Source organism: Hibiscus syriacus, unplaced genomic scaffold (assembly GCF_006381635.1).
Source record: "Hibiscus syriacus cultivar Baekdansim isolate YM2019G1 unplaced genomic scaffold, ASM638163v2 tig00110691_pilon, whole genome shotgun sequence".
Lineage (NCBI taxonomy): Eukaryota > Viridiplantae > Streptophyta > Magnoliopsida > Malvales > Malvaceae > Hibiscus > Hibiscus syriacus.
In genome coordinates, this window is record NW_024062826.1 from 511,404 (window position 1) to 528,673 (window position 17,270).

At 29.9% G+C, this 17,270-nt stretch overlaps 1 protein-coding gene across 1 annotated transcript; it reads right to left on the reverse strand.

Annotated features, from left to right (window-relative positions):
- Positions 1 to 2,906: 2,906 nt before the first annotated feature.
- Positions 2,907 to 3,344, reverse strand: LOC120138392. Its single transcript, XM_039153869.1, has one exon. It carries the CDS (start codon positions 3,223 to 3,225, stop codon positions 2,923 to 2,925), a length of 303 nt encoding a protein of 100 aa, XP_039009800.1. The 5' UTR covers positions 3,226 to 3,344; the 3' UTR covers positions 2,907 to 2,922.
- Between the last annotated feature and the right edge of the window lie 13,926 nt (positions 3,345 to 17,270).

Here is a 17,270-nt window from a genome sequence, read left to right on the forward strand (position 1 = left end):
TCTAGAGAGATTAGAAATATCTCAACCCACTAAACTAACTTATATTTGGTAACTCATAAGTTGTTTGTCTTAAATTTTATTCTTGTTTAAATCTCACGCATACAACTCCGGATATATTTTAATTATTAGTTAAGTAACGATTAGTTTTGATTATAATATGTTTGGATATGTATTACTTATAGTTTTGATCTTAGTATTTTCAGATATTTATGATACGTATGGCACTCCAATTTAGATACTTGAAACTTAACGTAGATGGAGCAGCTAACAAAGTTCTCGACACAGGTGGTCAATGGTGGACCAGCTGTTGACCTGAAAAAAAATTGAGATGTCAAACATATAGTGATAAAATTAACAACGCTTTTAAAAAAAAAATTACGATGTTTTACACAATTTAATAAAAAAAAAAATCGTCATTAGTTGATACTTTTTTCAATGATGATTTAAAAAAATTAAATTAGAGAAATAATATTTATTATTCAAGTCGACACATGTTTATATTAGAATAAATTTAGGATTTACTTTTCTTTAGGACTTTTATTGTATTATTCGAGAAAATTTTATTGTTGAAGTACATGTTAATTTATTAAAAAATATTATGAGTGTAATTATTAATTTTTGAAAGTTATGTTTATTGTGAGAAGTAATCGATAGAAATCACTTAAAGGAGAGAATAGGTAGCATAATATTGTATGGGATAATGCTTACAACTAGCTTATGTAATGAGGTTGATGATTTATATCTCTTGCACTGATGATATTATAGTAGAATTCTCTCTAAAAAAAATTCCCACAAATATGAAATCATTAATCGATATAAATTATATAAAATAAACTTTTTTATGTTCTTATTTATGTTTTATTTTCTAATAATTCTTCGTTACGATTGACTTAAGAACTACAACACTACCATTTTTAATCATAAAGGTAAAAATTTATATTACAAGGGAAATATGTTCACAAACTAAGACATGGATAATAAATGGCCTGGATTCAAGCTATTACCTCCTCGTATACAATGAAAAAAAAATCAAACAAACAGTAAGATACAAACACTTTTGTGCTTATTTGAAGGTTTGAACCCTCTATATTCACTCCCAAGTTTTATGTGCCATAAGCAAATAATTTTCTAAGTTATTTTAATTTTAGGGTAAACTACTCATTTAGTACTTTAATTATATAAATCAAACAGACAAAAAGATACAATACCCTTTTTTCTGTAAAAAGAAAAATTCAAGTTGGCTTTAATCTAAAATTTAACTTATTCAATTCATATAAATCAGTTATAAATTTAAAGGTAAACTACATATTTAGTACTCTAATTTTCACTTTTATTCTATTTTGGTCACCTTACTATTTTTTCTTCAAAATCATAATTAACGTTTAGTTTTGATTTCATTTTGGTCACTCGCCGTAAAATTAACAGTGATGCTGATGTGTCTTATGGTAATGCCACACCATCATTGCTTTTATATATATATATATATATATATATATATATATATATAAGCCACGTTAGCAGTTATGTTATTTTTTAATGATGGGTGGTCAAAATGAAGCCTAAAAGTAATGTTAGATATGATTTTGGAGAAAAATAGATAAATAACAAAACATAACAAAAATTATAATTAAAATATTAAATGTGTAGTTTACCCTAAATTTAATTTTAAATTCTAACATTATAATACAATTTCTTATCCTCAAATTATACACAATTCTTGTAAACATTGGAAATCATATTAGGGAGACAAAATAGAGAGGCAAAAATCACAATCCCATGTGAAAAGGGGGCAAAAGAGGGGCAAACTTGAAGCTTTCTGCCCAAAAAAAACGGCTTTTGCATGTGGGTTTCTTAACTAGTCACTTTCATCACAATTCATAGCTTCAGAGATAAAAAGAACACATGTAAAGTTATGATATTATTTTAAACCGATATTATATTATATTTATCTTAAATTTATCAAAAAAATTAAAAATATAGAATATTGCTGTTGATTTTCAAATTTTAAAATATTTTTTTATAAAATTTAAAATATATTTCTTGCCTAAATTACTCCAATTGAACTTCTCTAAATGATGAACCCCATTATACAGATGATAGGACACGGCTAAGGCAGCAATTGCGACGGAAATTAGGAGAAACTTTGATGAATAGACTAAGAATTGGTACAAATTCGTATAGTTGAAGCAAATCAAATCTATTTTCAAACAAAGAAGATAAAAAAACCTTGAAAATAACTGCTATAATTTTTTTAATAATTTGAGACGATTACAAGGTTATATATATTTAAAATATGTATTTAGTTATTGACAACATACACATACTTTTCAGACGAAACTTAATTGAAATTGAGACCTCGGAAAGAATAAAACTATATTTTACCACTAAAAACAATCAATAAATTCTTGATATAAGTTTTAAACGTATCAATATAAAAAATAATGTATGAATCAATACAATATTAAAGACTAAAAAAGTATCAAAATTTGATAATATAAGTGGATAAAGATGAATATATTCCTCTAAGGCAATTAAGGGTGGATGCACTAAACTCTATAGCAAGTGCATCTCATTATTTTAAAAAATTTGTAATAATTAAATTAGTATATCCAATAATTCTTAAGAAAAATATATTAAAATTTTGGATTCTCATTTTGAATTTATGAATTAAGGAAATAGAGCAAACCATGCAATGCCAAATGTGGAGATTTTGTTTAAGCCATGTCTAGAGGAAATAAGAGAAAATTTTCTCCATGTATGGATGATATTTCCATAATCTTTCCCTTTTTTCTTTTCACTTTCCATCATTTTCTCCTCCACCAAACAAGTAACAAAGGATCTCTGTCCTTGCATGAAACTGAGATTTTCCAAAAAATGAAAGAAAAAGAAGAAGAAGAAGAAACTAGAATGTTTTTTCAATAACTATGATTGATCTTCTTGAACAATTGGCAGCTGCTCTTCATTTTTAAACCCATTACCACTATGATCATAAAAGTCAATAAGCTTTTGCAAAACGAAAGCTTGGGTCTTCAAGGTGATGATGTAATCTGCAGTTTCTTGGAACAGCTGTTCTACTTTAACTTCCTCATTGCTTCCATTTCCGACATTACAGGGAATTAAACTCTTCAAAGCTTCAAGCTTGTCTGAAATTACCTCCCGAGGCTTAAAACTGTTGTTGCAAATCCTTCTTCTCTTGTTGCTGCAGGAAACTCGTTTTCTCGCCATTTTTCTTGCTCTACTTGTTAGTGTTGATGATTTTCTTTCTGATTTTCTTGATGGGTTTCTGGAACATTTTGAATTCTCATTTTTTCCTTTTGGTTTTTCTACAGTGGGGAGGGGAGAAAAGAGAAGCTGTTTGTTCGAGAGAAAAGAAGAAGAAAATGATGGGAAAATTTATCTTGCGAATATGGAGAAGGGTGGTAGGAGGAAACGGGTTTTTGTAAGGGCAATTACAGTATTCTTTTATATTAAGTTTTTTTTTTCCACGCAAATTCCATTATTGGTTTTTCTTTAAATGAAATTTTCTTTGGACTTTGATTTTTTTTAAAAAAAATCATATTAAATACATGATATGATCTCTAATAGTCTCACGTGATCCGTTAGAATGAAATTTAAAGTTTGACTATCATATCTACCTAAAGTGTCACTTTACAAATAGTCATGATGATCTTACGTCTGACATTAACACTAAAAGTCATTATAAATACCCTAAACAAATATTGAAAAAGGCATCGAACCCTTATTGTCTTCATATCGTCTTCTTCGTCCCCGTGACTCATTCTCTTCAATACCAAAATATCAATCAACGGTCGTTCTTTCACTCACCGTGACTCTTCGTCTAAATTAAAAGAGTGAACTACAAACACACAACAAAATAAACTTGTTGCCATCAACAATTATATATATATTATTTGAAATGTAGTTAATGTAAGATTCAAATGAAAATATATTTTAAAATTTAATTAAAAAATTCACATTTATTTTTATAATTTGATATATAATTATTGGATTGAGTTCTTTAAACTTAATTAATATTTTTTAAAAATATAAATTTGATACAACATAGATATATAAATTGTTATATTCATTTTCTTGATTTAAACATATAAATATAATGCTTTAAATATATTTATAATATAAAAAATTATAAATACAACATAAATATATAAATTGTTATATTTTTTGTCTTAATCATATACATATTTAAAGTAAAAAAAATTGGAGATGAGGAAGAGATGATTATACATACATACATACATACCTTTTAGCTTCTTTTACAATAGTTTGAGAGGAGCATTCAAACTTAAAAGTCTTTTATTAATTTAATTTTTTAATGAGTAATGAAATATTGATAATAAATGTGATTTTAAAGGTATAAATTAAGAACTTTCTAACTTTACTATTCTTATAAAGAATCCAATTTTTAAGTATAAGACAAAATTTAAAATTTTGAGTTAAAACAAATAACAATATTTTTTTATTAATCTAAGGCGCTTACAAGTGGTAGTATATATTCTATAGACTTTTAACCATTTGATAATGAACACTCAAATATCCTACATGCTATGATGCTCGAACCTGAAACTTCTAATAATAACAATTATTCTTTTAACCACTAAAATAATTTAATTCGTGCAAAAATTATAATATTTCTTTTATGAATTTGAGGTCAATTAAATATGCATTGAAATTTTCTCGTGTGATACCAACTCTCTCCATAGGATTAACCAATAATTTACCAGAAACAAATAGGGTTGGGTTAACTACATTATCCATATTTTTTTCCTCTTATAAAAATGAAGAAAAATACTCTCATTCATAAGCATCATAGTTGACATTCTATACTTCTCCGCTTTTCATCCATCTATTCTCAAATGTATTATTAATTTATATATTGTGTTAGAAAATAATTTTAATGAATTTGAAGTTTTAAAACCAACCCTATAATTTTCCTTATATCCTAATTTTCCTCATAATAAACTTTTTTTTTTCAAATTTCACGACACCTTAGTTTGACAGTTTGTTTTAAAAACATATTATTATATATTTAATCAGACAAACTGTCTTACCGTTTGAGATTAATTTCATCACTACTTCAATGTAATTTCACATGTAATTCTCAACTCAAAAAAGACCTAGAGATATAAATATTAGTGGAATTAGTGTTGCATTAGGCAAAACCAAAAACATATTAACTGGAAAATTAGTAGACAAAACGACCAAGCCACTCAATGTGGAAGAGTATCAACCTATGGGGTTATCATATATACACAAACTTTAAGGACAATGTCCAATCAAATATCAAATGGACCCCACAAGATTACTAATAGAATTTGTCCAAATATTAAAATCTCAATGGTAAAGAATGTAACTTTAAATAATCTAATAACCCATCGTCTCACGTGTAAAAAGAAATATTATTTTTTAAAAATATTTAATTTGAGTGATCACATTTATAAGATATGCGTATAATATCAATTGATTAAGAAAATTTTAAAGAAATATTATTTTTATAAAATCACTCCAGACTATGTAGAAATAAAAAACTTAAAATAATCTTAAAGATATATAATCCATTCTTTGAATTTATTTAAAAAGAAAGAAAAAGAAGAGGGCAAAAGAGTGAAAAGAGGAGGGTTAGGAGGTAGTTTGGATTATTAGGGGTTTATGGCATAGTTGGCTTCCCTAAAGGGTGCATGTGAAGGTGATATGGGCCTTTGGGAGCACATGGAAAGGCACATGCTAGTGAAGATGATTTGGAGTGTAGCTTTCAAACAGGTAATTCCATGTGAACACAAAGCTAAGACAGTGCAGCAGCAGCATGTTCACCACATTCCCTGCATTCCTTGCCCCCCTCAATTATCTCCCATAATATCATCGTATACAATAGTGAATCAAGAAATACTTTCAGGGTGAAAATATATATATTAATATCACAAAATTTTCATACGAGGTGAGCACAAAAAAAATTTAAGGTGAATACCTTCAATAGAATTGATAACTAATATAAAGAAATTAGGACGTGTCCGCCCTGAATAATGCATACATCCACCACTGATCATACACCATACAATACCTAATTTCTTTTGGATAGTCTGAGGTGATTATAAAATAATATTTATTCATACTCTTTCTTAATAATTGATAACGTACACATCCTACAGATGCAATTGTTTAAACTCAAGATCTGTAAAAGAACAACACCCTCTTTAACTATCGAGATCACTAAATGAGTTCACAATACCTATAATTAATACATTGTATGTATCTAATGACTACATAAATATAACATGAATATACAAATTATTAGATCTAACATCAAAACAGTTTTTTTCCTTTATTATTTCCAAAACCTCCACCTTTCCCAAAGTTTTCTGTTTATTTTAGTTTGCAAAGATCAACTTTGATTTGTTTATTATTAAAATTGGATTTAAATGATCACATGTTTGCACTTGGGGTTTCAGGTTTATTTGGGATTCTGCATGTGTCATGGGTAGATAATGTGATCATATCATTCTTCTAATAATTTTTTATATAAAAAACAGTATCTCTTCACTTCATGGATCCAACAACGCTCTCGATTTAAATAAAAAAATTACTCGTTTAAATAATATTTAAATTTGTTTATAATTAATATATATGATTTCGTACAAAATAATATTTATTCTAAAATAATTTTAATCATTTCAATGCCCTTAGTATTCATGATGTCAAATTTAAAATTTCAAAGAATAACAATAATTCTTTTATTACCGAGATTACATAATTCGTCCATTTGAATGATATTACTTTGTTTACTATATCCTAAAGATGCATTTTCATTTTATTATATTCTGCCTTTTAATTTTATTATTATTATATTAAAGCAACTATTAATACCCTCAAAGCTATCAACATGTATGGGGCTTGTTTTTCCAACAATCTCTCATTCCATAACTTGTACCTATATTTGTGGGTTAGTTGATCCATAAGTTGGACTCTAGAAGATAAAATTTAAAAGTGTTTTTTTTGACAAATAAAAAATATAAGAGAGAAAATAATGTATGTGTTTTTGGGTGACTTTGGGTAAACTACCAACTAGTCACCTAACTATTAGGGTATTTCCATTTTGATCACTAAACTTTGTTTTTTTAATTGAACTACTAATATTACAAAAAAAAATATCATTTTGGTAACCGAATGTAATATTGTTAACTAACTTGTTTACGTGGTATTTTTTTTAAATTGATAGAATAACATATTTAATCCTTAACATTGATATTTTCTATTAATTTTATCATAAGTATACACAATTTAACAAATTAAACCATTTATTTTAGAAATCCAATTAATTTAGTCATTCATCACTCAAATTCAGCATCCCAACTAACCCATAAGACCAATTCAACCCATTGTCCACAAACCTTCAGCATTACAATCTTAACCTTATCCATGCTATTTAGTTCACCACTCACAAACAACACTCTTCTGAAGCAAAGCTTACCATCACTCCCATTTCCCACCAAACACTTCCTTAAACTACCCTTAATTTCACTACTACTAGACAAAACCAATACCATCGACCAACATCACCATCTACATCCATCCTCCACCATTTCACCAACCCATCATCACTGAAAAAACCATCATCAATTCTCCCCTAAATAGAAAACAACCCTCTATTACACTATACCGCCACTCAGAACTTCATCAAAATCATGGCTTTGAACCTAAAACTTAATCGTGCATAACTATTGAGGACTAAATGTGTTATTATACCAATTAAAAATGTAATGTCGGCAAATTCACTAACTAGTTAACGAACGGTGACCAAATTGATAAATTTTTGTAACATTAGTGGTTAAATCGAATAACTTCTGAGTTTAGTGACCAAAATAGATACGCCCTAATAGTTATATGACTAATAGGATAGTTTACTCATTTGCTTATTATTACTCAAAAAGAATTACTAATTTATGATGTAAATGACGGTAAACATGCAAGTGTGAACTATGGAAAAGCAGGAATAAAATGTGGTTTAGTTTCAATAAATTAATTATTCATAAAAGGTAAAGGACCAACACTATCTGATAATTTGCGCATTTTAACTATATCACAATCATATTTAAGATATATTAAATTTTATATATAAATTTTAATAGATCAATAATTGGTATTTTATATTTGGAAACATCTGGTTAATTTTATTATCTTTTTATTATTTTTTATATCACAATTAATATTTTAATATTTAAATAAATTAATTTGAACCTGTAAGCTGAGCTGGGCAAAAATAAATTAATTCGGGTTTATGTAAATACATTAAAATATATAATGTATCAAAATTTTAAACACGAATATCATATGTTTATTTATCTATAAAATAAAAAATTTGGGTTAATTAAAAAAAGTGTTAAGAGAATTGAGGTACTATAATCATGTGCTGGTTTTTATGCTTTATTCCTTTTGTTTTCTGGTCGGCAGAGGATAGAAACAGCATCAACGTGGATGTTTCACTCTTTTTGGTTCGGCAATATCCCATGACCCATTTATTGTTTGTCTACCGTTCCTACAATTTTTGGTAGTCATGTACAACGATAAGCTAATTTAAGGTTAAAAACGATGATTTTGATGTGCAATTGAAAATTTGATAAAAATAATAATATTTTAAGTTGAAAACAACCTAAAATGTAATATTTTTACTAATATTTTTTGTTGAACTTAAAATGTTATAAATAAGGTAACATTTTTTATTGTCAATCTAAAATGAAGATTTTGGGTCGTAACCGAAAATGTGATTAAAAAATCATAACATTTTAAGTTGAGCGCAACCTAAAATGTTACATTTTTATTAGCATTCTCGGTAAAAATGTAAAATTTTAGACTACGCTCAACCTAAAATAATATATTTTAATCACATTTTCAATTGCGCCAAAAAATCACCACTGTTTAGCCTTAAATTAGGCTGCTGCTCATTAGACTTCCCCATAATTCTTGCTTCAACTCTTTTTTGTTTTCTTTCCTTTTCTTTTTCTTATTTTCATTGAAATTTTCTTTTGAATAGTATGGTGTGATTACAAAGTAGTATATGTTTAAAAAAATTAATTTTAATTAATTGATAATATGTACATACCCTGTAGATGTAGTTATCCGAACCCATGACCTTTAAGGAGAAATATTCTCTTCTACAAATGAGACCACTTGATGAATTAAATGTACAAATTAAATAATGATATGTTGAACTATATTTTGATATAACAATTTAAGGCAAAATGTTTTTGGACTTGAATTTAATTTATTCAAAGTTTTCAAAAAATAATTCAAAGTCCTTAAAAGTGAAATTAAGCACAAAATGTTTTTCTGAACAAGAAGTACAAATACTGTTCTTACAGTATCGATACTATTCATATGGTACCGATACCAGGTAAGGGATGTATCAATACTCACTGAATAGTATCGATACTACCAATATTGCTCAAATTCCATAATGCAAAAATGGTATCGATACCCAAAGGGGTACCGATACTACTTTGTATAGTAATATCGATACCATAACCATAGTATCAATACTATCAGGTTCCAACGGCTAGTAACGACTAGTTGATTTAAATATAAACAAAGGTAGTACCGATACTCCTTTTAGGAGTGCCGATACCCTCTGTTCTGGGCAATTTTATTTTGCACGAAAATTGATCCCAACGGCTCCAAAACACTCCCAACGGCTAGAAACGGCCACAACAATATTCCAACATATAAATACAAGTTGAGGACACTTGAAGAAGGGTTAGAACAACTATCTAAGCAATCAAACATAAGAGAAGAGTTTTTCATTCTTATTTTATGTCTCTTGTAAATATTTCTATTTTAGTGAGCTAAATTTTGTAAACACATGCCTTAGAGAGGTTTCTTTGTTTACTTCTTTTATCCTTTTGTAAAGGGGTTTCGATTCTATCTTAGCCAAATAAAAAGATAGGGATTTTGTAAAGGTTATCTCTTTATCATTGAAAAAGAAAGAACAAATTAGTGAATTTGTTAGAAAATCCTAAGTGAGGAGCTTAGGTAGTGGAGGTAGACTTAGTTTAGAAGTCGAACCACTATAAATCCTTGTGTCAAATTTCTCTATTTTTTACTCTCCTTACTCCCTAAACAAATTATTGTCATTTCACCCCATTGTGCAATTTTCGGTTGTTCAATTGAGCCTCTTCAATCCTAACAATTGGTATCAGAGTTTGACTCATTAGAATGTTTAACTACCTTGAGACGATCCTAGAAGAAGCTCTACCGATTCCCGATGCATCTGACAAAGAAATGGCTTCAACCTCTAGTGCCTATTACATTGAAGATTCGCAACCAGTCAACAAGTCACCCTACTTCAATGGAGCAAATTATGTCTATTGGAAGAATAAAATGACGCTCTTCATTTAAGCCAATGATTTAGGAGCATGGAACTTAATCATGAAGGGTTACTCCACTCCACCCGGTGAGATGGACGATTGGAGTGATTGAGAGAAGAAAAAGTTCCAGCTCAATATTAAGGCTATGTACATTCTCTTTTTTGCATTAGGCTCGGATGAATATGTAAGAGTCTCTTCTTGTTTCAATGCCAAGAAGATATGAGATAAGCTCCAAGTCACTCATGAAGGAACTGATGAAGTGAGGGAAACCAAGATAAGTTTTCTCAACCATAGCTATAAGAATTTCAAGATGAAACCCGATGAAGACATCAAAGCTATGACGGTAGATTTTTTGTGATTGTTAACGGTCTAAAGGGATTTGGAGAAGTAATCCCTAACTAGAAGCTTGTGAGGAAGATGATCTACTCTCTTCCAAAGTCTTGGCAATCAAAGAAGACGGTGATCATTGAGGCTAAGAATCTAAAATATCTCAATCTCGATGAGTTGATTGGTTCTCTTCTCACTCATGAGTTGATGGTGAAGGAAGAGAAAATGATGAAAAGAAGGAGGAAAAAAAGAATAAGGAGGTAGGCATTGCCTTCAAATCCACTAATGAGAGTTATGAAGATTCAAATGAAGAGGTGGATAAAGAAGATGATGAAGAAGAAGAGATAGCCAAGCTCTTCAAAAGATTCAAGAGATTTATGACTTCCAAGGAAGTGAAGCATGAATCGAGCAAGAAGAAGAGTCCCCGGTGTGCTTCAATTGTAAAAGAACGAGGCATGTCAAGTATGAATGTCCCCTCCTAAAGAAGAATAGATCATCCAAGAAAAAGGCGTTTGTGGCAGCTTGGAATGATGAAGATGGCTCCAATGATGAAGATGAAGTAGCCAACCTATGCCTCATGGCCATCGAAGAAGATTCAATGGTATCCTCTAACTCAAATGATTTAAATTCACATTCTTTTGATGGGTTACAAGATGCTTATAATGAGTTGTATTTGGAATTTGAGACCATGAATTCCAAATATAAGAAATTAATTTCAAAATTTAAAGTTGAAAATGGTTTGATTTTGAAAGCAAAAGTTGATTTTGAAAGTCAAAATGAAATTTTGAAAAATGATTTAGAGCTTTCAAAGTTCAAAATCAATGATTTAGAAAAAGAAATTTTTGATTTGAAAGTTAAGCTTGAGAGCTTAACAAAAGAAAAAGAATTAATTTCTAAAAACAACTTACTATGTGTAAAAATGACAAAATGCTCACCTTGCCATTTTCATGGTCATATGGAACATGCTTATCCTATAAAGAAAAAAAATCTTTTAAAATTAGACAAGAATGAGTTCCTAAGGGAACAAGGGGCATTGAAACTAACGTTCAAGGTTCCAAAGCAATATGGATACCAAAATCTACTTAAATGTCTCTTGTAGGTGTGTGGGAGCAATGGTGATGAAAATGAAGAAACCAAGATGCTTTAGCCACACTATAAAAGGAATGAGTAACCTCTAAGCTTAAAAGTTTTTTTTTTATTTTTTGCATAATTGGTTGCTAATTTGATTTATGCATGCATGAGTTTTTGAACTTAAATGATTTTATGATGATTTTATATTTCATGTATGTCAAAAAGGTGTTCTGATGAACATTTTAAAGTTTTTAATGATTTTTCATAATTTTTAGTTCATCATAATGAATTTTGGTCAAAATTTGGGTTTAAATGCTAATGATATCTCTCTAACAATTGATATCAATTTTCCAAATGATTTGACTTTATTTTTTTTTAAGTTTTGACCTAAATTTAAATGTTTATGCATGTAATTTAAAAATGTAAATGATATATCTTTAACAATTGATATCAAAAATTTCAAATACATAACATTTCTGGAAAGCTTTATGCATATGCACTTAATTTCAACATTTGGTATTGCATAAAGTATTTTAGACTTGGATATATTGAATTTCATGTGATAGTAACATGTTTGTTATTCTTTGTTGAAATTCAATTTTGTTTATGTGTCAAGCTTTTAAAGTCAATTTTTTGTTTGGAATGCACTTTTTGAGGGGGAACTTTGATTTTTCAAATGTTTTTAATGACAATATATCATTTACTCTCCAATGTTATTTTAGCACCTTAAAGATGAATTATTTTTTATACAAAAAAGGGGGAGAAGCATGGTTTGAAAAATTCAATTTCTTAATGAAAAAGGGGGAGCTGAATATTTTTATATTTTTTCAACATTTGGTATCTTTTTCATTAAATATTTTATTAAGGGGGAGTTTTGCCAAAAATAATTTTCAAATGTTTTGTTATATCAAAAAGAGGGGGAGATTGTTTAACTATATTTTGATATAACAATTTAAGGCAAAATGTTTTTGGACTTGAATTGAATTTATTCAAAGTTTTCAAAAATAATTCAAAGTCCTTAAAAGTGAAATTGAGCACAAAATGTTTTTCTGAACAAGAAGTACCGATACTGTTCTTACAATGTCGATACCTCATGAACAATATCAATACCAAAGGTAAGGGAAGTATCAATAATGACTAGGTAGTATCAATACTACTAGCACTACTCAAATTCCAGAATGTAAAAATGGTACAGATACCCAAAAGGGTACCAATACTACTTTGTATAGTAGTATCGATACCATAACCATAGTATCAATACCATCAGGTCCCAACGGTTAGTAACGACAAGTTGATTTAAATATAAACAAAGGTAGTACCGATACCCTATGTTCTGGGCAGTTTTATTTTGCACAAAAATTGATCACCAATGGCTCTAAAACACTCCCAACGGCTAGAAATGATCACAACAACATTCAAACATATAAATACAAGTTGAGGACACTTGAAGAATGGTTAGAACACCTATCCAAGCAATCAAACACAAGAGAGAAGTTTTTCATTCTTATTTTATCTCTCTTGTAAATATTTGTGTTTTAGTGAGCGAAATTTTGTAAACACCTACCTTAGAGAGGTTTCTTTGTTTACTTCTTTTATCCTTTTATAAAGGAGTTTTGGTTCTATCTTAGCCATGTAAAAAGATATGGAGTTTGTAAAGATTATCTCTTTATCTTTGAAAAAGAAAGAACAATTTAGTGAATTTGTTAGAAAATCCTAAGTGATGAGCTTAGGTAGTGGAGGTAGACTTAGTTGAGAAGTCGAACAACTATAAATCCTTGTGCCAAATTTCTCTATTTTTTACTCTTCTCACTCCCTAAACAAATTATTGTCATTTCATCCCCTTTTGCAATTTTCGGTTGTTCAATTGAGTCTCTTTGATCCTAACATGATACTATAACACCATTACAACAACATACTAAAATCTTAATGTTTTAAATTACTAATTCATCGAAAATTATATAGATGTAAGGCTTAACTCAATTTAGCCCTTAAGCATATATTTCTTCTCACTTTGCATCCTAAATTGCTTTTTGTCCTACTTTACCGTTAAACTAAACTTTATTCCAAATAAAAACCATAATGTAACTTTTCCTGGCCCATAAAGAATTTAGGTGGAGGCTTCATATATGGACAATAATCGCAGTTCACTTGAGTTATATATTAACATATCTAAATGTCCACATTCATTTCATCCCGCTATTATTATTATTATTATTATTATTTTTAATTTATGCAGGCTAATTACAAAACGAAAATTAGACCCCAAATTACATCATATTCAAATTACAACAAGCCCAACCGACCCAGTTATCCAAACCTGGAGCCCAACATTTTTCAGATTTAAAAAAACCCACATTTTTTAATTATCTTTTGATTAATTTTTAATTAAAAAGTAATGTGATTTAAAAAAAACCTCTCACTTCGAAAAATTTAAGATTCCCTTTAAATAAATAAGATATGGTTCGAGGAGTCGCCACTAATATTTGATTAGGGTGTGATTGGACACCCAAAACATTTTGTCATTTTAATAAAAATATTGATTTTAATTAAAAAACCAAATTTGCCATTTGCGTACCAGAAAATTGAGTTCGGGAGGCGGTTACACGTGGGAAATGATTAGCACCACCACAACGCCCTAAATCGGTACCTAGTCGATTAATTAGTCGTCTTTGTAATTAAATTTACAAGTTTGAATTTAATTTAGTTTAAGATCCATTAAAACAATATTCTATAAATTTTAGAACGAAACCTGATAATATTTAATTATTTCCTATCGAGAAGAAATGACCCTCATACTTTGAGGCAATCAATTCTTACTCCAAACGAAATAGAGAAATATTATGGTTCCGTTGCAATATTCAGATGAACAAAATCAAACAAATTAAATAAAAAAAAATTACCAATCCTTTTAGAAAGAAGAAGGATATTTGATTTTTTAACGACGTCGAGATCAGACCTTAGATAAGTTCTAACGATCTTTTCTTGATGAATTTAAATAGACAAATATTTCTTTTTCTTTCGTTCCCAAATTTTAGGTGGAATTTTTTTTTTTTGAGGTTTCACTTAGCGGGATATATTTTCATTTTAAAATTGTCGGAAGTAGCTTTCTTATAAGTCAAGACAACCACCTCAAGTTAGCTTTAAAATGAAAATGTATTACCCTTAGTCAAATTATTCGATATGGTCAAGTAATGTTTATGAGAGTATTCTATTTTAGAAGCTAAAGACACATGCAATTAAAATTACAATTTAGCAATAAATCTACATGTTTTTATACCAATTAAAATAATAAAGGGGATTTGAAAAACAAGAATGCATTGTATACGGACTACCATTGTAAATGAATAAAAATAGCATAGTACGTATATACATGTAATCATACATCATAAATTATGCACAAAATATATGCTAACATACCAATGCACGTACATATATATACCAACTATTCATCATTCGTAGGATCTTGAAAGCAAATGCATACATACATATATATGACACGTATTCATGCAAAACCATGTTGCAACTTAACACATATTTGAACAAAATTAAATCAGGACATGGACAGTATGCACCAAAACTTATATTCATTGTTTCATGAGCACAAGTGCATAGAGATCAATAAATATGTGGCACATGTAAGTATTTAAACATGCATCAGTAAATTTAAGTACCAAATTAAAAAAAGCATGAAGAATAAAATGATATCTCGAAAGGGATTAAAACAAGAACTTTTAAAATTATGAGCCAAGAGCACAAACAATACACAACGTAAATAAACCCTTAACATGGACCAAAATGAAAATCAGGTAAATCATATTCCACATGTGTAAACGGTGTAATCTTAACAACAGCTCAACATAGGACCAAAAGAGAGGAGCGGAAACTTAAAGGATAAAAATAAAAGAATTGGAAATGTCCTGAAATGCAACAGGTCAAGAATCTGAGGGAACTCACACGAGATTACCACTTCTTACCAGACATGGGTTCCCTCATTCCCTGAAACACCGCCGTTTTGATACTCCCTGGAACTATGCCGTTTTGGTGTGCTCTTATATAGGATATTTTGGCTAAAGGAAAAACCTAGCCCACTATTTGCTTCCATTTTTTTTAAAGTTTCTTTCCTCTCTAGCTAACTCCCTGCCGTTCTCTCTACTTTTCCCCTTTCTCTCTTTTCATTCGTTGGTCTTCTCTCATCCCCAAACAAAACAAATGGCCACCGTGGCCTTCTACCATTCAAGGGCTCCGGTGAGGAGCTGAAACGCTTCAAAAAGCCTCCTCTCTCCCTAAGCCAAACCCCAAAGCTACCCTAAACCAGAGAAACAACGCTCAAGACCCGAAACCCCAACTCTAAACTCACAAAAATAACTCTATAACCTCCCCCAAATAAAACCCCAGACATGGATTACCTTCGGCTTAAGGGAGATTTGCTTCCCAGAGACAACGACGGGTTTCTCCAGACTGGAAAGGTGAGAGCTATTCGCCTAGGGGTCGGTTTTGGTCGGTTGTTCACTCATAAATCGAGAGTTTATTTTGGTTTTTCCTTTCTGTTTGGTGTTGCTGATGGATGTTGATTTTTTTGCTTCGGGTTTTTGGTTGCTAATTGCTCGAGGGAAAGAGATGAATTTTTTTTGTTGTGTTTTTTTTTTTGTTGATGATCCTTTCTTTTTGTGTTTGCATGTTATATATAGAGAGGGAATTTTATCTTCTCTCATGTGAGATTGTGCGAGGCCGTTGGAGGCACTCATCCCATGCTTCTCTTCTCGGGTGGTCCCAAAACCATTTCTGTTGTTACAGAATAATTTTCCTTCATTCTCTCGTACGAAGGAGGATGACCTGTGGTGGTTGGTCCTCTCTTGCTGACGTGGAACACTTGCTGAGGTGGCCAACTTGGAACGATCGACGGTAGTGGAGACCACTCGAATTCCTTAGTGGGGACAGTGGTTGAGAGTAGAGATGCACATAGCCGGATTTAAATCTGATCCGGATCGGATAAAAATCGATCCGGTTTTTTCACCAAGCTAAAAAATCGGTTCGGATCATAATCGGTTTAGAGGTCCGGATGATATAACCGGTGTAAACCGGTTTCAGTTTGAAAAAAATCCGGTTTTTTTTAAAAAATCGATTTTTAATTCGGTAAAAAATCTGGTCATCCAATTTTCTAAACCCCAGACCGGATTTTTAAACCCTAGACCGGATTTTTTTCCGGATAAAAAACTAGTTTTTATCTGGTTTTTTTCAAACCGATTTTTAATCCGGTAAAAAATCCGATCGTCCAATTTTTTCTCAAACCGGTTATACTATTCGATTTTAAAATATTCGATCCGGTTTAAAAAAAATTGATTTTTCCCAAATCTGGTTTCAGATATTTTTTGCGCAATATCTGATATTTGGATTTTTATGTACCTCTAGTTGGGAGTTCTTTTAGGGTTTGAAAACCCTAAAATTTACTCAATATCTGAGCCGATGATCTGGGCCATTGGATTGGCACCATATTTGACG